General features: G+C 55.5%; 1 protein-coding gene across 5 annotated transcripts in view; it reads right to left on the bottom strand.

Annotated features, from left to right (window-relative positions):
• The window catches only part of LOC122365578 (recombining binding protein suppressor of hairless-like), a 49,331-nt gene that overhangs the window by 21,408 nt on the left and 6,917 nt on the right, over nt 1–21,006 (bottom strand). For 3 of the 5 annotated variants that reach the window (XM_043336912.1, XM_043336929.1, XM_043336920.1), the window contains exon 3: nt 18,492–19,009. In XM_043336912.1, the coding sequence (XP_043192847.1) occupies nt 18,492–18,920 (429 nt within the window). In that variant the 5' untranslated portion in view covers nt 18,921–19,009. Of the gene's footprint in view, nt 1–2,831; nt 2,974–18,491; nt 19,010–21,006 lie in introns of those variants that run through there. The other 2 variants (XM_043336940.1, XM_043336947.1) reach the window with 1 other exon arrangement.

Below are 21,006 nucleotides of genomic sequence, written 5' to 3'. Positions count from 1 at the left end.
CGCAGCTATCCGGTCAGGATCGATGGATTGATTAGTGATAAACGAGACATGGTCACGCAAAATTAATGGCAGAGCTACGGTAGTTGGCTCCCACGTTCAACTCAAGCGGCGAGTCAGCAGCTATCTTAAGGCGCACGGTCAATTCGTGCAGTTGGTAAATAATGAGAATAACAGTACAGTATACAGCAGCATGGTGGGAATTGATATCACAATATGTTGTCGACGAAACGCTTAGAAAACTTCCTAAATGCAGACAGCTTGGACGACAGATTCTACAAGCTGTACTCACCGCAAAAGATCGTAAACGATCAAAAATGTTTGCAAAGCCGTCTCACATGTCCCTCAGAGTGACGATCACATCAGCTCAAAACAAAGGGCTCCTATCGCGCACTTATCTGGTGAGTCCGGCCTCCGGGACCATTGAGAGGCCGTGTTTGCCGGTATGCTCCCCCTCGGTCAGGTCAGGTCACACAGGGCACCTGGCCAGGTGATCAGTCTGTACGCAGTGGATAGATCAGCCGTGATACCAACCCCGGGGAGCGGGACAGCACGTGGCACAGAAGAACCCCTGCCGCCCCCGCCGCCACCCGGGACAATAGCCGATCTCCAGCGACCCCAGTTCATCGCGGCAGTATATTGTGACCAGAGGACCGGTCACTACTAGTCCTCCTGAGAGTCCCGCGCATTGTCCGGTGATCCCCAGTGGCCGCCCCCGCAGTGCGGCTCTCAGCACTGCGCGGACAATGAGGCTGGGACGGGGGTCCGGCGGCTGGGACGGGGGTCCGGCGCCCCCTCAGACACGACCAGCGGCAAACCGTATCCAAACGCGGTGCCGGCTACCGGCGGCGTCTCAGCTGCCGATACAGACACCGGCCACAATAAGCCTTTCACGAGGACCGGCGGCGCATTGTGGCCAAGCCAGTAATGACATGATTTAGCGGCGGCATACACTCGAGACGTGGTGAAAGGGTGGGAATGCCGCTATAAAAATAATACGGCGACGAGTTATTGCCGGGAGGCATGCAGTCAGCCCCGGAGGCAGTTGGAAAACTGAACACGGAATAAGCCTCCTGCATAATGCAATAGCTTACAAAGAATTATACACTCCATGGGCTATTGTCGTCCCTTCGCCTACAAAAGTTAGAACAAAAGTAGCAACTAATAGACGTAAGTTCATCCATGAGAGCACCGAAGTTATGTTAAAACATGCAACCGAGCCTTCAGAGATGAGTCATTGCGGCTGACGGCGGGCTCAACAAAAACGGCCCAGCTGTCGCCTGAGTGGTCTGCGGTGACTCAGATGAGCCCGAGACCAGATGAGCCCGAGACCAGTGCGACATCCGCTGAGAGCAGTGCCGACATCGGGTGGGCAGCAACTTTGAGAACGGTAGAGCCGGCTAAAAATGAGTGACCGGATACAGAATCAACTAGAGTTACGGTATGCCATGGTGCTAACGATGCTAGAGGATTTCAGAGATTTCTGCGTATAGCAGATGAGATTGTCTGCAAATAGGCAAGCTTTGTTTAGCATATGAGATTGAAACCTTAATAACAAGACGACCGTGACAGAGCAACTTTGAAAAGAATATTATTTTAAATTGCAGTTCATGACAAAGTCGTAAGAAATATTGGTACATTGTGTACATTAGGAAATAAAGCACATTTAAAATATAGCGGACCTTAAAACTTATGAGAAATTAACATAAAACACATTTTTTAAGTGAAGTGTTTTCAAACGGATTTAGCTGAAAAAAGCTTAGGCGTAACACAAAATTCGATAAGACAAGGCGCAACTGTGGAAACAGTTACCAAAAACTGACAAACACAAAGGCATTCATTAGCTTTAAATTAAATTATTACAAAGCTAGCATGTTTTGGGTGCAAATATGAAAGGCATGTGTAATTGCCTAACCTATGACAAAAGTAAAAGCTATATATGTAAAATTAAGTCAAAAGCCATGGACAAAGGACGCATAAGTTCAAACTTTGGTATCATTTAGGTCGTGCACGGCGCAGCTTTAAGTAAAAAAGATGGTGTGACAAAGTCGAAAGAAAGAAACCTTAGTACACTTCTATCATCACAAGGAAAAATAGAGAAAGTCGGATAGATGCCTCCATAAAAACCTACAGTGACAATGCAAGGAAAAAGCAGCCTCTTCTAGATTCTACTTCAACAACTTGGAGCTGGGTCGGGAATTTTCAGCGTGACCTGCTGCGCAGCTAATAGTTGTGAGAAGAACGCGTCACCTCCTGATGTGATGGCGGTGACGATAAGAGTCACGAACAGCGTAATACCCGCTAATGCATCTCAGTTCCTCACGCCGAGCCATTTAATCACAATCGCATCACGAGATTATCTCGTTGCAGCTATGCAGGCGCTGCGGCTACCAGATATGATAAAAATGTGGCCACGGTCGAGATTTGAAAATATTCCTCACACAAGCTTTTACTATAGACAAATTTGTTGATAACAGATGGAGACCTACGCAGCGTAGCGGACCTCAGAGGCTGCAAAGCATGCATGCTGGAACTTAACAAACCAACATCGAACCTCCTTCACTTCAACTTCGCTAATCAGACAGCTCAATCAGCTGACGATGAACAAGTTGAACAACCCATAGAGAAACGCTGCAAAGACGGCGTTCAACTACATGTGGTTCACCATCGGAGACCCATGAGAACGTAACCAGAGCTAGGATCAAAAGCCGGCGCCGACCCACCAGTTGCGCCACCCCAGCTCTGCAAAAACGGTCGGTAGCTGCGCGCTGCGCGGCGGTTCAGCCGATCCCCGTGTCACGCCCGGCTCGCAGAGCGGGCGGCGTGTCACCCACCTGTCCGCTGATGGCGTTATACACCTCGTTCATCATGGGAGCGGGCTTTGACCGCTTCCCGTGAGAACACAGGCGGCTGCTGCTCTGTCTGTCTGTCTGCTGTGCGCGGCGCGGCGGCGGCCCAGGCGACGGCACGTCTCTCACGAGGTGGCACGACAGACTGCGGGTTCGGCGCGGCCCGGTCGGCACCGAGCCGCCCCGCCGAGATTGGCGGCACGCGGCGGCCGGCACACGACCGCCGACCAATCAGCGCCCGCGTCGGCCGTGACGTCACACACGGGGCCACCCGCGGAAGGCGCGCGCCGTCTGCGACGCACCGTCCGACGACGGACCGGACCGGACCGGGTCGACACAGCCACCCAGTGTTGGGAATGTGTCCGGTATGTGAGAGACTGGCGGTGTCCGAATTCCCAATGTCGTGCGAGCCATAACAAACCCGAGCGCTTCCCGAGAGAAACAACTTCAGAAGGAGTAAAACAAATAGTACCCAAAAAGCAATTAATTTTCCGTTTTGCTGTAATCAAAATATAACGAACGGTCCATGGTATAAAAGCAGACAGCCATACAAGATGACGGTGCATCATACTATGGCAGACAGAACAGATGTACGGAATCCGCATTCCGCAGTGCAGTGTCGATAGGACCGACAGAAGCCACGGACCTACGATTTGCTTACGTTTTCTGTTGAATGCCCAGTCCATCGGTGGCCAGCTGCCACCGATGAATCGGCCACCGAATCATCGGCCAATGGCCGGTGATTTTCCACCGAGGCGCCTGTTTAAAACTGAGAGCCGACTCGCAGCGTCGAGAAAGGTATATTTCACAGGCTCTCGAACCCAGGAGCAAACGCAAAGAAACGAACTAATTAAAATGGCATAGTACATACTGTACATACTAGTAGGGGGCTTTTGACTACATGGTGCATTATAAGAAAACAAGACGGCGAGGCAAAAAAGCATGAAAAAGGAATGGTAGGTTTGCAAGCGAACTGCGCAGTGTGTGTGCTTGTGAACATACGGGTCAGATTTGAGTAACAAGATATCTTAAACTTTTTAGCAATAAGAGTTTTTTCTGGACAAAGTGGCACCTGCCTGTATATAACGCATCGACAATCCCAGTAAAGCTGATTTCTAGACTGATCCTAGTAAGTCTGCGCAGCTCATGTCACGACGCAGTTCAGCGCATGATCACAAGCTTGTTGGCTGGACCCATACCTACCGAGCTAAACCAGACAAGTTTAGTGTAAGCTGTGTTACTGGCCATAGCATGATGAACGCCCGTGACCAGAGACCTTTTTACCATCATACCGTGTTCACAATCACCATTGTTGATTGAGTTCGGTCTTTTTACCTCTCTAAAATGTCGAGCTATCAGCAGGCCTTTAACCCTATTCCTGGCGGGGGGGGCCTCAGGAGCCCCCCCCCCCTGAGGTTTTTTGGTTATTTCTCCCAAACGCGTTGAGCTAGGAAGCTCAAATTTTCTGACTTTTCCTAAAAGGCTTCTACGCAACATGTCTGAAAATTTTAAGTTGATCTGACCTCAGGGCAGGTCACCAGAGGCGGTTTGGTGACCCTACCTCAGAAAAGTTTGCAATCACGCCAGAGCTAGAGTTTTTGACCGATCAATTTCTTCTCTTCAGGCTTTAGTTAGGGTACCAGTATGTGCAATTTGTATACCTCGGAATTTTGATATCGGTGACCTAAGGTCAGGTCAGTTTCGCGACCTCCCCATTATAAGTCAATGGGGGAAAAATCAACTCCCTGTTTTTACCACTAAAACGGGTCGGAATGGCCCCATATACCATACATGACTTCATATACGATCAACCTTCACTACCTTGAGGTCTGTTTTGCTGTTGGGCAGCTGTGAGGTCATGTGACGTCATCAAAGGTCACCAAAGGTTTTTGGCCAATAACTCCGTACAGGAACAAGATACAGACGCGTGGATGGTCTCATTGTGTTCAGCTCGTCAAGACGCATCGAATGATATACATGATGACCTCGAGGTCACGTGACCTGAGGTCAACCTTTGACCTTGACCTTGCGAGGTCAACATATATATCATTCGATGCGGATTGACGAGAGGATCACGATGATGCCCTTAGTTTGTTCCTATCTTGACTAATTCGAAAGTTATTTGAGAAAAACTCTCTCCATATCTAGCGCCGCCATTTTGACTTTTTCGACCCCTGTGACGTCATCTTGGACCTGACCTGAAAATGACCTTAGTAAAAATTGTAGATCTTGACCGTGCGTATCCGATGCCGTTTACCGTTTGTCGCTATCTTGCTTCGTTCTCGAGATCTCAGGGGGGGCCGAATCGGCCCCCCCGCCAGTTTCTTGTCCCGGCGGAGCCCGCCAGGAATAGGGTTAAAGGTTTAAACAATAAAAGCAATCGGTAATACAACTAATTCACACTTACACTGAATATATCACAATGATGATTAAACAGAATGGTTTGAAGATCGCTCTAAATCAGGGATGCGGAGCCGTGGAAATTTCAGACGGCTCCGGCTCCGGCTCCGGCTCCGGAGAAAAAAAATCGGCTCCAGCTCCGGCTCCGGCTCCGGGTGAAATGTCATGGCGGCTCCGGCTCCGGCTCCGGCTCCGAGTAAAATGATCCGGCTCCGGCGGCTCCGGCTCCGGCGGCTCCGACTCCGGCTTCTACTCAGTACATCCCCTAATACGGGTGGAAGAAAAAAGGCGATGGCCGATTGGTACACGTTGCTTCTGTATTTGTATAACAAGGCTGTTTTGAATACCACATTGTTTTACGCCTTGTACTGTCAAACCGAACTAGGTAAATAATTGTTTCCTCTTAAGAAAAGGAGCCGGAGTCGCCCCCTTTTTTGACGGCTCCGGCTCCGGCTCCGGCTCCGGGCTATATTGTTTCACGGCTCCGGCTCCGGCTCCGGCTCCGGGCAAAATATGCCGGCTCCGGCGGCTCCGGCTCCGGCTCCGGCTCCGGCTCCGCATCCCTGCTCTAAATACTTTGCCGGATGCTAAAAAAATTATCACGAGTCACGACCCACCATTGCGGATAAAGCCGCCAGAGGCTATAACGCAACTGAATAATTAAACAGTAATCATCTGAAACAAACAACTCATTTCCTGTACCTTGGCTGCAAACTGTGTGAATAAGCCCTGGGGTTACCAGCCATGTAATTCATCTTCATGATTTGACAGCCCTAAGAGTCGGGCTAACCACGTCAACACTCAGGTAATACTGCTCAGGGAATGAACACACCGGCTTCGGCTCTTCGGATTCAGTCTCATTTTCCATGTGTGCACTTCCTTGGGAAGATCTCTGTCCTCTTCAACATGTGAATGAAGCTGTGCATGAGCACCAATCATCGTGTACTGCCCGTCCCAGTCAGCATGAGCAATACACGATCAACTGCCTGGAGGCAAAAGCTCACAAAGTGGCAGGAACCGTTATTGCGGAGCCGCATACGACAGTTTGCACCGCTGCTGGTTGAGAATTCCACGAGCATGGTCAACTCTCCCGAAAAATGGCCGGCCACTACGGTCATGGGAGCTGGCGGGCCACATGAAAAGTTCCACTGGCAGGCAGTGCCGGTGAAAAGGAGGCTCCCACCGCAACGCGCCCTAACCGCTGCACTTTATCGTGAGAAACTCAGACATTAGCATCCGGCAAACGGAATATATGACATCCCCCGGCAGTGCTAATGGCGCATTCATACTTTCTCTGTGGCGAAACGCCCGCGCCATCTCACCGGGTTGAGCGAAAGAAAAATATCTGACATTAAACGACCGTAGACGTATAGATGATGCTAAAACAGCGCTAAGTGCGCGGGGGCGGGCGCATTGTTCCCGAAAGTACGCCCCTCCCCCGTTTTCGGCCATGACACGGCGGTTGCGTTGCCTGCGGGGGTCACGGGTTCGCTTCTGGCAAACCGCAGCGCAGTGCAAACGGGCTTGTGCAACACCGTCCTCGACCGAGCCGACGTTCATGGAACCGTAAATCACTGGCTCAAGGCGCTCATTACTGCAGCTCGGCGAAAACCCTTCTGAGCACGCCTTGCGTCGTCGTCGCCGGGCCAACTACAGGCACCGTCCCTCACAGACGCAACAGGCCGTCATAGTTCCCATCGGCTTGGCGCGGTCCGACTCCTCCATGGGAAACTTCCGAGCGGGAGGGCGCACGAAGGAGGGGAGACAGGCACCGTTGTCCGGCACGCATACCTTTAAATGTCCAGCGTGACGCCCCCGCTCCGCCAGAGCGCCCGCATTCCTCCGGCGGCGACGGACGCCCCGGCGGAGCTCCTCCTCACCAGCAGTAATTAGCTTTGTTTGCCCTGTAACGCGATCCAGTTGAGCCCGGCGCCGGCGGCGCACGGGAAACTCGCCCGCGGCGCTGCTGCTGTCGGCGCCGACGGGCAGCCAGAGTCGCCTGCGACGCGGCGCTCATAGGCGTGGGAATAGCTGGACAGTGCGGAGTGGCGCACGCACAGGTCCGTCTGCCGAGTACGGCTTCCTCCGAGCTGCCGAGCTGCGCTGACGGACGCCAGTTCGAGTCGTCAGCTGCGCCAATGGCATCCCGACTGCCGGCTGCACGGACCGTGTTTCAATGCACCACTACGATAATCCAGCTGGGACGCCGCCGCCCGGCCGACCGGCGGCCCCCTCTCCATGGGCCCCCATCTCCCGGCGCGCGTCCCCCTGACCCTCTCCCTCCGGGGGCGCGCAGCAGGTGCCGACACCGACGGCTGCTGAGACGACACAACAGCGTCGGAATGTCAGGAACGCGGTCGTCGGCAGTGGCAGGTGCATCGTCGGCGTCGGCGCGCACCGACGCACCCCTGAGATGGCGGGAGCGGCCGCGCGCCTGCCGCCGGCGCGCAGCCTCCATTGACGGCTCAAAGGCGCCCCCGGGCGGCACCTGCGGGGGGCGGCGGCGCCCCGGCAGCACCTGCCCGCGCGCAACCCACACCGGGGCCGGACAGAGGCCGGCGCAGAGGCCAGGGGCGCGCCGCGCGCCGACGTGGCGTGACGCGCGGCGCGCACGCGGCATCGACGGCCGTCGCGGCGCGCCTCGACACGCCGAGACAATGAGTCGCTGACGAAGGCCGCTGGACAATGCCCGTTGATGACCGGCCGGTAGCGGCAGCTCCGCACGCCGCCAGCCTTGGCCGTCGGAGGCGTGGTACCACCCCACACGGACGGACAACTCACAGCACGACTCACACAGTCCATTGCAGCTCAGTCGATAGGACCGAAAGGGCGTGAAACAGTAGCAGAGGAGAAAGAGATGGGAGGCTGTCTGAGAAAGAGTGAGATAACTGATCTGCCACATGTCATCAGCCAGTCATCCGTCCATAAACATCGACTCTGTCCCCTTCTAGCAGCCCACACTCGACCGCGTGACCATTCGGGGACGGACCAACAGACCCGACTCACTTGCCCCAGTCGCGGCCTTCACCGACACGTCGGCCGTCGGTGGTAAACGTCTCGTCGATCCCCCCGCGGCACCGCTGGTCGGGCTGTCGGCACCGACAGAGGCGGTCGGAGGCGCCATAAACACTCCCACGGCCCGCCGAGACGGCGGAAGGACGGACCGGAATGGGGCCGCCCGTCACCGCCCTGACCCCATATACCGCGCGCCGGCTCCGAGAAACGGAGGCTTGAGAAGTTACACCATCTCTTCCATATCTGAATCATAAACACTGGGTTGTTTAATAGCACAATATTAGAGCTTTAGTATTCATCCATCGTCGGAGTCATCTTGCTAGCATTAGCCATTTTTTTCTGACTTGCTTCCAGCCCCGTCTCACCACTGCACCACCACCAGTCATCACACAGCGGTCTCGCCGAGAGCGCTGCAGACACAGAATGCCTCCTGCCGCCGCTCTCCGTCACCTATTGTCGGCGCCACTCGGCCTCCTCCGAGCACGTCCTTTCAGACGCTGTGGCAGCGACCGATGGGTGACGCGGCACACAGAGGTCGGCTCGGAAACCTCCCAGCCGGCAGAGGCGGCCGCATTCACCGGGCAGACGGCACGCGCCGAGTGGTGCGGTATAGCGCAGAACGGATCGGTAGGGCACGACATATGGGACGGGTCGGTACGGCACAACACACGCGGCAGATCAACACGGTACGGTACGCCATGGACACTACATAGACACTATGTACATAGTTCAGTACGGTACGGAACAGGACACATCATACGGCACAAAATGACTCGATTCAGTACAGACCGATGAAAATGGCACGAGGGAAATGTCGACACGGTACAAGACAAAGGACTTTGACATATTATCACGGTAGCACATAGGACAGATAGGTACAAAACAGCAGGGACAGATAAGTGTGGCACGATAGCACGCCATTCACCAAGAGACATGGCAGTTTGACACGCTAAAATTAGTATGAATTGCAGGTCATCGCAACTGACAGAAACCAAAAAGGATCAAAACATGGTTAACATAACTTGGCATGGTCAGCCCAGTACAATCCGTAACACATACAAATTCCCTGCACTTCACATTCAGTGAACAACTGGCTTCGTTTTGCATTGGATCGCCGTTAATTCACTGTCGTACTCATTTTTGCAGCAACCGTGGCATTCAGTATGTCTCAGGGGGTTTATACCGAATGCATCTATTCAGGAGCTGAATTTCAGGCTGATCGACCGCCTATATTTACGGCTCACAAAAGACCACGAGGCAGCCCACGGGCCGAATTCACAAAGCTCCGAATCCATGAGCTGAAAGGCCACTCCGTGGGACCTGTCAGAAAAGCCACAGCTGGCATATGCAGGCCAATACCATCTACCGACGAAAACCTCGCCATCGCCATACCGTCGCCGTGCACGCTCAGAACCGTGTAGAGCGCAGTGCGTATACTGGTGCGCCGCCCTGCCGTGCCAGAGTCGCCGCAGTCGGCACCAATGTGCGGCACAAATGACGCCATTCCGAGAGGACAATAAAACGAGCCATTAATCCAGTTTGAGCAGACTACAGAGCAGTGTCCAGTCGGTCTGAGGAGTAATCGAGCTTGTAAAGACGTGCCACCAATCTGGGACAAGGTGGCTGGCGGACACGCTCAGCCCACCGCGTGGACGGTCCCTCCGCGGGTCTTTGGCCGGGAGCCCCACAAGTCCCCTCCTGTCCTCTATCCGCGCCCCATCAACATCTGATCACCCCTGGCATGTCAGACAATTTGTCCATTTAACTACCGGCCCCATAATGATGACAGACGAACTCACTCAGCCGCTGTAAATGAGCCATAAAGCCCAATCCATCGTCACAAGCGCTGTCATCCTCTTTATAAGAATCACGTCGTCAAAGTTCCCAGGACCAACACGATAAGGTAGGTCGCTCCAGCCGGCCGCAAAGCGTGAGAAAAGCCACGGTGCGAGCAAAACCATCGACAACCACCCACATGCACGCCGGCCGGACTTTTCTCAGAGATTTGCATCTTTCACATACCGCGACTCTGCATCGTGACAGACTAAGAGTGACCGTGTAGATACATTCCAAATTTGGCAAAAGTTACGCTACAGCAGAAAAGGGAGCCTGAGAACCACACCACTTCTCAGCGGGACCGGTTCTGGCGGGCGTGAGAGGGCCGGTAGCGGCGCGGCGCGGAGATGCGTCATCGGCGCGACTGTGTCTCCGTTAGCCGGCGCTGCAGCCGCCGTGCGAACGGCGACGGGCCGAGACTAACTGCGGGACCGGTCAGCCGAGATCGACCCTGCACCCGTGTGTGTGATATTGGTGGGACCAGATGAAGATGCCCTGTGTTTAGCCGACCTCCAGCCAGCAAGACTGGGATGACCTCTGAAGGCAGAGGACAGCCTCATTTCGTGTAGCTGGAGCCTCTGTGCTGGGATAGTGTTCTCGGCAGTATATGGACAAGTATGGAGAGATCACAACACCATACGCAACAAGAACGCGCACATATCAGACCAGGGCGCTGCCGACCATATCTGAGCCGGTGGTCCGCTCTCCACTGCAGTTTTGCAGGCGGTCCTCTCCACTGCAGTTTTGCTGCAGTTCGGACGTCCGAACTGCTGCGACGGGTGGTCTGATGTAGCCGCCCGCTGCACCGGCCGCTTTCACACCAACCGCGTAAACCCAGCACCGGTGGGAGCCCCGCACACATCGGAGCGTTCAGCGTGCGAACGGCAATACCGTCCAGCCGCAGACGACCCGGGATCGCTGCTGGACATGCTTCCGGACAAAACGAGCCGGTCCGGTCGCCGAGAGTCCGTTACTTGCCGGCAATGAGGACACTTTGTCCTATTTGCATGAATTAAGTTCGTGGGCGGGTCTGCACCATATTCTTTTCGACAGGGAGTCAAAGCACTCTACAAATCACAATCATTCAAATAAATCCATTAAATGGCAAGTTTCAAAGAACACATCAGCACCATCATGCTTTGTCTTCCGTACTCAACAACATTGAATATTTATCCAGTATCACTTGTGTTGTGTCACGGACACAGTTGAAGTTGGGCCCATTGTGCTGATTCACTGGTTCTGGCGTTTGAGAGCTGTATTATTCAAGGCTGCGGCGAGAACCATTGTTACCTTGAACCAAGACGCCACTTAGGGGATACAGCCTTGACAATACTGTGGCAATTTCTGGTGTTTGTGATACCGCAAAATATGCAACAACAAAGGCAGAGCTGCAACAGAAACGCAAAAATAATTGTTCCATGGAAAAAAAGGAACCATCTCCAATTTTGGAATCGTCTATAACAACCAGCACAGTGGCAGAGAGGAATTAGGAATTAGGATAGCCTTTCAATCGTTCAATCAAAGGTATGGACGTTCACGGGAAAGGTTAGACAAATGGACACATTCGTCGGAAAAGGCCTGTCTTCATTGGGAAGCCATCGCAGCTGTTTGTGAGTCGGAACTGATGCGACTGATGAGTTCGCCGCAGATCCAGGTCCCGCGGCGGGTCTCTGGTCCGACCACTCAGAGCGTTCTCACGACGTTCGTTTGGAGCCGGCGGCGCGATTGGCGCTCACCGGACGGCAGCTGTCAGGAGCGCCGTGACCCGGCGAACCGCGCCGCCCCAGGTCACCGCCGGGTCACCGCCGGGCCGGCGGACCACACCTTTCCCCACCGTCTCACTTTCTACCGACCCGCCACCGGTGGCAAATTAAACGCCAAACGGCGCGTGCGAACCGGCGGGTCGGCGGCGGGCGCCTCTGCCGCCGCTCGGCGCTGGCCTCTGCCCCCGGCGGGCGGGCCGAGCCGCCCCTGGCCTCCGGCAGGTCACAGGGGTCGCCGGCGCCGTGCGAAGGGCCTTGCAACAGGATCGATTACAGCCGACATCCTTGGCCCGTCTCTCGGGGGCGGCGACGGTAGCGGAGGGGACGGATCGCGGCTGATGAGAGGATGAGCTGGTGAAACGCGGCGAGGGCTGCGTCATCCTCAACCCTCACTGCAACCCTCACTGCATCGGAGGTGTTGTTGTTCGGGTACACTGTGAAAACGACTTAGAAACCAAGCTGTTCCCGCCTTACAGGCCTCTTAGTTATCGTGTATTAAACCCCTAATAAAAAGTCTCATGTTTCGTCAAAAACTATAACTTGAAAGAGGACAGCATTCAGCTCCCGAGACAAATCTCGTTCAACACTCTTTCTATCCAGAAGTGCGACTTTGTTTGGCATACAGACCAGCTCGAAGCTTCAACTACCATATGTAACGTCCCCAACCCTCCGTCTCGACATTCGACAACGAGAGACCGACTGCTACTGAATCCCACCCTGTCCTCCAGTCCCACTAGTCGTCCGCAGTACACGCTCACAAATCCCAGCGTTTTTAACGCGTCCTGTGGCCCAATACACGCCACCGCCGCCGCACCTGGAATAAACCGGCCCGGCGCACACCGGGGGAGACCGCTCGGCCGATCGGCTCCCACGGTACGCAGTGTGGGGACCGGCCGGCCGGGCGGGCACTGGAGCGGCCGACGCGCCACCGTGCTCACCAGAGGACGACCGGCCGTGAAGACGAAACCCGTGTCCAACGAGACTGTCCACGGCTTCGTAGCTGACCGCCGTCGGGAAAACTGACGATGGCGCCCTGAGCGATGAAGCCGGGGTAGGAAATAGTTTCCAGATATGGTCTGTTGATACGTCTTTGTTTGGATATGTTCCTCATGTCCAGAGTCCGTCGAGCGCGACGCAGCAGTGTCCGTCGCCCCGGGCCAAGAGACGCGTCACCCGGCAGTCACGGGACTGGTTCTGGGTCTCCGGTCCAGGGCACCGGCTGGCCACCGGCCGTGACACATTCCTGGGGCGCTACTCACACACACACACACACACTCACACACACGGGAGGTTTCCGGAGGGGACGCGGCGGGGCGGCCCGGTCCCTCCTTCTGAGACTGCCCGCGGCGCCGGCCACGGTCAGCTGGCGGGCCGGCCGGCCCACGGCCGAGTAACACCGGGAGTCAGCACTCAGCAGAGCAGTCACCACGGGAGTCAGCGGAGCAGCCACCACGGGAGTCAGTGGAGCGGTCACGGAAGTCAGTGGAGCAGCCACGGGAGTCAGTCACCGCGGTGGAAGGGCGCACCGGTCCACGAGGAAGGGTCCTACCGTGAAATTGGCAGCACATGCCTTTCTGCCTGGACTGACAGAGTAGCTCGGAGTCGCACGACGAGCGGAGCTGCGCTATCAACGATGACCGGACTCCCACGGAGGGAATTCCCAGTGAACCTGGGCGGGGGTGCCACGCATCTTCGTCACGCCCAGTTTCCCAGATGAGGGAAACTGTCACAGGGTGTCATTATTATCGTATTCCGAGACCATCGGCAGAAAACGGCGCGCCTAATACTAACGCCATGAAATCGAGATATAGAATCTAAACCGGTCACTCACGATGATTGTCACGCTGAATAGAAACGCACACCAATTCAGGATGAGCGATAGTACGGAATCATACACTTTCCGTTTACTCGCAATTTCGACTACAATTAGCACAGGGCAAACTGTCATGTCGAACAATGACATAATCATAGCCATCCTTCAACTTGGCGACCTCGGGCGCAATTTGGGCCGCTAAAAACGGCAGAAGGTTGCGGTGCGGCCGCTCGGGTCACAGGTCACACCCGGCTCTGCCATTCATTCTGGTCGCGCGAGGGCCGCGCGTCCGGCCCGACCAACGAGCCCGCTCGGCACGTAACACAGGATGTCTACAATTACGGCCGCGGCGCGCTCCTCGGTTCCCACGGCCGGGCCGATTTCTCATATCGGCACGGCGGCGGCGCACGCGGCCGCTGCTGCCATCTCCCGGCGGCGGCGCGAACCAGGTCGCCGTGGGAACGCCGTCGGCTGCACCATGAGAACGACAGGAGGCCGACGGCGCCACGGCTGCAGCGGCGACATTGCAGCGGCCGTCGCCACTCGAGCCGGCTGCATTTTTGCTGCCGATCGGTCTGGATAAACAGAGAGGCGTTGCCGGCCGCGGCTGCTGGCCGGCTCCAGCACAGCGTCCATGCGTCACGGGGTAGTCACAGCCCGATCCAATCCCAGTCCCAGCAGCTAATGGCTCGGTAGCACCGTCGGCCAGCGTCCGGCAAATAAACAGCTCCGGCGCTGACACCCGTCCCACACCATCCGACAGCGACACAGCTCGTAACCCAGTGGGAAGGACGGTCCGTCCGCCTCTCAGCATTCCAGGCCGTGACGCAGCAGTTCCAGCGGGAAATGATGGCTAATTGGGATGGAGCCCGGCAGAGGCACGGCTACCGGCCGGATGGTGACGCGTGCCACACGTGCTATGTGTACTGAGTGGCACGTGCCACACACGTACTGCACTGTGGAGTCGCGCGTGCCACGCGAGCTTTACTTTCGAGTGGAGAACAGATGATAGCATAGCCACACACTCCAAGACAAACTGACGCGTGTCACACACATCGTCCACAATGGCGCGTGCCACCTATTCCTACTTCAGGTTAGAGGATCGTGGCAGGGGAATCCTGGGCAGTCTTCACTGCCCATTAGCTTTAAGTCTAGCAGCATAACTGCCAAGCCGGCAATAACGTCCGTGCTCTACATATGTTCCTCTGCTGAGCAATGCCATCTGACAGTTCCACTGTCAGTTCATGAAAGACACAGCTCTCCTCTGCTGAGACAAATCATGCCAATGTCCACACGCTGCCTGTGATGTCAGTCGTGACGTCATTTCACGTGAGAACGGTGAGACGTGGAACAAAGCAGCGTCACATCTGAACCAGAAAAACAGCGACCATCGTGCCTTCTGAACAACAGCACTCACACTCCCAGCACTCTCAACATGGACTGAAACAGGGCGAAGGGCAGCGACCCCACAGCACCGCTACGTCCTCAATTCCCGCTCATCCACATAGAATGTCCAGGAACAGAGGGTCTCATAGAATTCCCAGTCTGTATATCTCCTGCACTGACTGCAATGGCCGGATGTGATCAGAAATCGGCCTGGAAAAGAGAGCGATCGGCACGACATTACCTATCGTTTGGCTCTGCCCGCCAGTGACTCTATTTTTCGGGTGGCAAATGTCATACACATAAACTGCCGGTACGATGATCCCCGGCTGATCACAGTATAGTGTGAACACTCCACGCAGTTCGCTAGAGGACGGCGACTTTCGTGACAAGTTTTGATGTTGGGCGGGATTTCCTAGTTCGTTCACACCACGCGTGACGATTACGAGGTCTTTAATTGAAAAATTCGGGCTCTCGATCCAGCCAAACATGACGTAAACGGCTGTGACATAGTTTTGGTGTCGGGCAGACAAAATACGGGGCCGTCTTTTGAAACGTGCTGCATGGATTTACCAGCACCATTGCTTATTTGTATAAGAATGAGTATTAGGCGAAAAGAAGAAAGTTGAACGGCGTATCTATAACCTCTCCAATGCCTACCAATCGTAATGAAATCAGTAGAACACCTACCTCTCATTGTTAATGAACCAAAAATCAATTCAAGCACCCATTATCGCCAATTATGATCGTTAGTTGATGGTTCTACCCCAGCGGCACTAATGTGACCATCCCGGCGGTTAAATTCCGCCTCTGTGCCGCTAATCAAGGACCGCACCGCTCCCCACCGACCCCTAAACGTTCCCCTACCTCACTCCTCGTGAATAGGTGGCAGCCGGTCGGCCGCGGCAATTCCAGCCGGCAACAATCACTCGGAACGGCCGTTTGGCAGAATTTAACGGCCGCATTCACCCGAACTGCCCTTAGACAGGAGAGCGGGCCGCTCGCACACACACCGGGCCCATTCGACACGGAGCGGCGCCCATCGAGGGATGGGTAGCTCGCCGCTGTTTTTGTACGCCATTGCGTGCACGCATAAAATAAAACAACAGCCTTTGTGGGCAGATGCCTCGGAAGGAAGAGGATCCTCGCATGAAACGGGCATTAAAAATGATGCCCCGTGCGAGCGATCGATGGTGAACATAATGGATACTCCAACATCGCTCAACCATCCACCTATTCCAGTCAATATCTATCCATGAAGCGAACCATCACTGCAATTCGCATCGAACTGTACCATGTCACCCCATCATACGACGCGCAGCCGCGGCGGCCCAGTAGCCGATACTCAATATGACACGCCCATGTCAACCGCCAACCAACTGCTGGCGGCGCGATCCCCGACGTACCGTCATGTTCCCAGGCGGGTGGGCGGTTCACAGGACGATCAGCTGGTGCGGCGGCAGCGGGTCGCGTGGCGCTGGGTCTGCTGCGCGGCACTCCGAGCAGACAGAGTTCACACGGCGGCACACGACACGCGCAGAGAGGGAGAGACACCGTCTCGGACAGCGCTGCACGGCCCGCGTCCGACCCAGCGTCCGGCAGTGACCACTCTGGCGGGTGGCCGCTCTCCCTCCTACCCTCCCATCAGGGCCGTCCGGGGGGAGGGGAGCGGGCGCCCCCTACCGCCCGACAGGTGCGCGGGATACCTGTCATTAGGCTGCTCATCCGCCGGCTTCCGATGAGACCCTCCGCGGGGTGCCTGACCCCGCGCCGCCCGCCCGGCCTGGCCGGAACAAACGGCCGGCCACCGCTCTACTTGTGCGCCGCCAAGGTCGGGGCGCCCCAAACTCCGCACCGCGGTGACGCCGGCTCGGCGGCCGGCCGGGGTGCTCGTGACGCCGGCCGTCGCTGGTCTCGGATTAGCGCGGCCCGGTCAGAGCGGCGCGGCGCGTCCCGCTCGCTCCGGCCGCCTCACGACCTCCGGAAGTAGCTCCGGACGCGGCGGCGTGGGAACGGCCGTCCCAGTGCAGACCGGACGGCAAGGCCGCCGCCGCCGCCGCCGCCTCCGGCCGGCCAGCTGTCACCGATCGCTCCGGACCGACGGCGACGGGCGGAGGGTGTCAGAGGGCCGGGAGGGTCACCGGTCAAAATACCGACCCGTGTCAGGTCTGTACCGAGACTACTGAATACAGGCCGGCCACATTCTCCAGAAGATAGCCATTCTAAGACAAAAAGACGCAAGCCTAGAGTCTTGAAAGAGTCAAGAGCACGATTCTGAACGAAGAAGAAACGCACCACCCAGTCTCTCGCCAGTTCATAAACTGGGTCCCATGTTGGATGTCTTGCTTCACCGGGTCAGTGCCACCATAAAATCAGATACTTGTCATGTAGAAAGTGTCGTGCACAAACTTATCGCGACAACAGCTAAAAATAGCATGTTCCCACACCTGTTGAAACAGCGCTGTTTGATCAGTAAAGCAAACAACGCTGAAAAGAGGGACTTTCTGAACAATATAATTGGCAGACACAAATGAAAACTTCAACGTAATGCCGATACCGTTGACAAAACAATTCTTCTGCAGCCTAGTCGTGGCTGACTCTCTGCCGAACCAGACGAACCCTCTCTGGCAGATACCATCGCCTGGTGTGCGCGGAGCTCAGTGAAACGTCCCCGACTGGGATCGATGAAAAACGTCGCATCGTCCGTGACACACCGCTCATCAGAGAGCCGGGTCGGCGGGCCTGACTGGCGAGCACAGCGGCCAATTACAATGGGCGCCCATCTGAGCGGCCGTCAAAAATGCACAGACGGCGAAGATTGTCGGCGGGGCGCGGTGTGACCAAGCTCTCAGCGTCCCCGAGGTGCAGAAAAGTGTCCACTCGTGACCAGTCGGCCGGCCGTCTGGCCAGGGCGGTCACAGGACTGGCGGCTGGACCAGAGCAGTCACAGGACTGGTGACTGGGGCGGAGCGGTCACAGGACTGGCGGCTGGACCAGGGCAGTCACAGGACTGGTGACTAGACTAGCCGGAGCGGTCACGGGACTGGCGACTGGGGCGGAGCGGTCACGGGACTGGCCACTGGGGCGGAGCGGTCACGGGACTGGCGACTGGGCCGGAGCGGTCACGGGAATGGCGACTGGACAAGCCGGAGCGGTCACGGGACTGGCGACTGGACTGGGCTCTTCAGACCGACCGGAGGACCAGCCATATCGGTATAGAGGCTTACAATACACACACGCAGTTATGAAACATAAGGAGCCATACACGCACATAAGGAGTCTTAGGATTCAGAAGGCAACAACTAAATACATGAACTGAAACAAATGGATATGTTGGGAAATGGCAAGTACTACTAATGTTTGCTTCTTTACAAATGGCCATATGGTTCAAGGGGCACCTCTACAATGACACCGGGGACATATCAGGAAACTTACCTGAGCGGGTAGGTTGGTGGAGCTGGCCGGATACAGGATATAGACCACCGAGACCGGATGGAGCACTTGCGGAGTCTCTGGGTTCCAGAGTAGGAAACTGAGCGGCCGCTGTAGCTGCTGTTGCTGGTGCCGCAGTCGGCAGTCCACCATTGCCAGCAGGCCGGGCGTCGGGACTATCCCGGACAGGAGTTGGAGAGTGGCGGACGGCGGGTTCACTGGCGCCAGCTGGATGGTGCGGGAGGAGTCCACCGGCGGAGCTGGGAGGACGTCATAGGAGTCCGTCGGCAGACTCCGGACGGTGCCGGAGGAGTCCTGCAGACTTCGGACGGTACCGGAGGAGTCCGTCGGGAGTCCTTGGACGCCGCTGGAGCCGGCCGACAGGAGCAGGAGGGTGTTGGCCGCGTCCATCGGGCACGCCGGAGCAGCCATCTCTGACAGCGCGCTCCGGCAGTGTGTCCGGGCGCACTGTCTTCGGATCAGTACAGCAGGAGGATCACCCCGGAGTAGGATCGGTTCGGCTGTAACGGACACACACTGATGGGTGAGAAGAGGAGCGGGACAGAAGGTGGGTGATGAGATACCAGCAGGGCAGTAGTCACATGGCACCAGGGATGCATCAATGGCACACTGATCATGCACACATGCATAACGGGGCACAGTGGCACACAAACAAAACGAGTGACAGGCCGTTTATGAGCGATGGCCGACCCACCTGAGCTACCGACACACCCGTCTGTTTTCAGATCCCCGCGGACGTCCACCTGCTGCGGCACTGACACTGACACTGACACGGAGGGACACACGGCGGCACAGGCAGAGAGACACGGCGTGGGCAGTGCATGAGGTGTGGGCCGGGGCGGCGCCGGACGGCGGTCCCACGCTGCATCACGAGAGGAGTTCTGAGAGAGCTGCCAACCGGCGACACCCGTCAGCGCTCACCGAACACAGAGGGCGGGGTATATGTTTGGGGATGGGGTGAGAGGGGACGAGATGGGACATACGTTACGGAACAGACGATAAATGGTAAGAAAGATTGGGTACAGGGCTCCCCGACAATGGACAGAGTACGAAGACGGGTAAAGAGACAGTGATTGAGATTAGAGAGCATGGCACCCGTGACAGAAAACACAAAATAAAACATGAAACGATAGAAACAGTTTTTACCCAATGAAATAACCCAAAGCAAAGCACAAAGCTCGACTTAGAGAATCCGAACAAGAGTAGCGGAGCGGCCGAGCATCACTGGTGGCCAAACTTTGAGTAAGGGAATAAGGAATACTTTGATCGGACTGTTCAAACGTCCGGAGGGCTAGCACAACATTGAACCAAATACATAGAGTAGTCAGCGAACACCACCGGCGCTCCACCGGGCGATATGAAGGCTATGTCTTCCCAAAATATCGGAAAAAGCAGAATTACAACAACATCGTTTAAGTTTAAACTTACAGGAACAGCTTGCACTAGCAATAGTTTAGTCGAATGCGTGATGAAAGGCATGCTCTCTGCATGTCTTCCAAAGTGTGACGAAACCGGCTGAGCCTCGTGTGTTTCGGATCACAAGCGGTGCGGTAGGCTGGTCGGTAGGTCGTGCAGTGAAACGAATTTGTTTAGAAACCGGATTTACACATTTGGGGCAATATAAATACTTGATGAAAGTGCATGCAATGATATATGAAAATGCATGTAAACCCTAACAAACCCGCTGTTCAAAAGCATTTAACCCTCGCCCATGTAGGGGGGGGGTTGGTGCAACCCCCCCCCCCTGAGGTTTTTCGGAAATAGTGCAAAAACGGCGGCGCGCAGCGCCGCCAAATTTTGGGTACCTTATGGGGCAAACCTTGCGCATCTTTTGATAAAAAAATTTTGACCGGGTCATGTCAGGTCACGGAGTTATGACGTCACAAAGGGAACAGCCTCCGGCCGGATTTTCACAAACTGAGTGCCAACGCCCGAGGTTTCCTGCCGGTGGTACGGACATCGGTTGATGGATCGTGATGAAACTTCCCAGGCATGTTGGGGCAAGTATTGGCTATCATATGGTGTAAGAAACTTGACCGGGTCAGGTCAGGTCACGGAGCTATGACGTCACAAGAGGAACAGCGTCCGGTACTATTTTTGAAAAGCGCCCGAACCACTATTTTGCTAATTCTTGTCACCTCAATGGGAATATGCAGCAATATTAGCTTCTATAGGGAGCAAATGGACATCCCAAATCCAAAAATACAATCAGATTTCAAAAATTTAAATTTTGATTTTTCGAATTTCTGCCGCCGACTGTGACCTTGCCGACTTCCGGCGCTCCCAACGCGCCATTTTTAGAGCTAGGGAAACGAAATACATACCAAACGATAGAGAATTGATCAAGGAACACGATAGTGAAGGTTTCAAGTCGACATCTCCCACCGTTTTGCCGCAATCGCCGCGGAAAATTTGAAAAAGTATATTTTTCCGAAAATTTGACCTTTGACCGGTCAAAAGTAGGTCAAATGTTGACCTAGGACCAAAAAATATACCA

The sequence above is a fragment of the Amphibalanus amphitrite genome, unplaced genomic scaffold (assembly GCF_019059575.1).
Source record: "Amphibalanus amphitrite isolate SeventyFive unplaced genomic scaffold, NRLGWU_Aamphi_draft 000028F_arrow, whole genome shotgun sequence".
Classification (NCBI taxonomy): Eukaryota; Metazoa; Arthropoda; class Thecostraca; order Balanomorpha; family Balanidae; genus Amphibalanus; species Amphibalanus amphitrite.
This window is presented reverse-complemented; position numbering and strand designations above follow the sequence as displayed.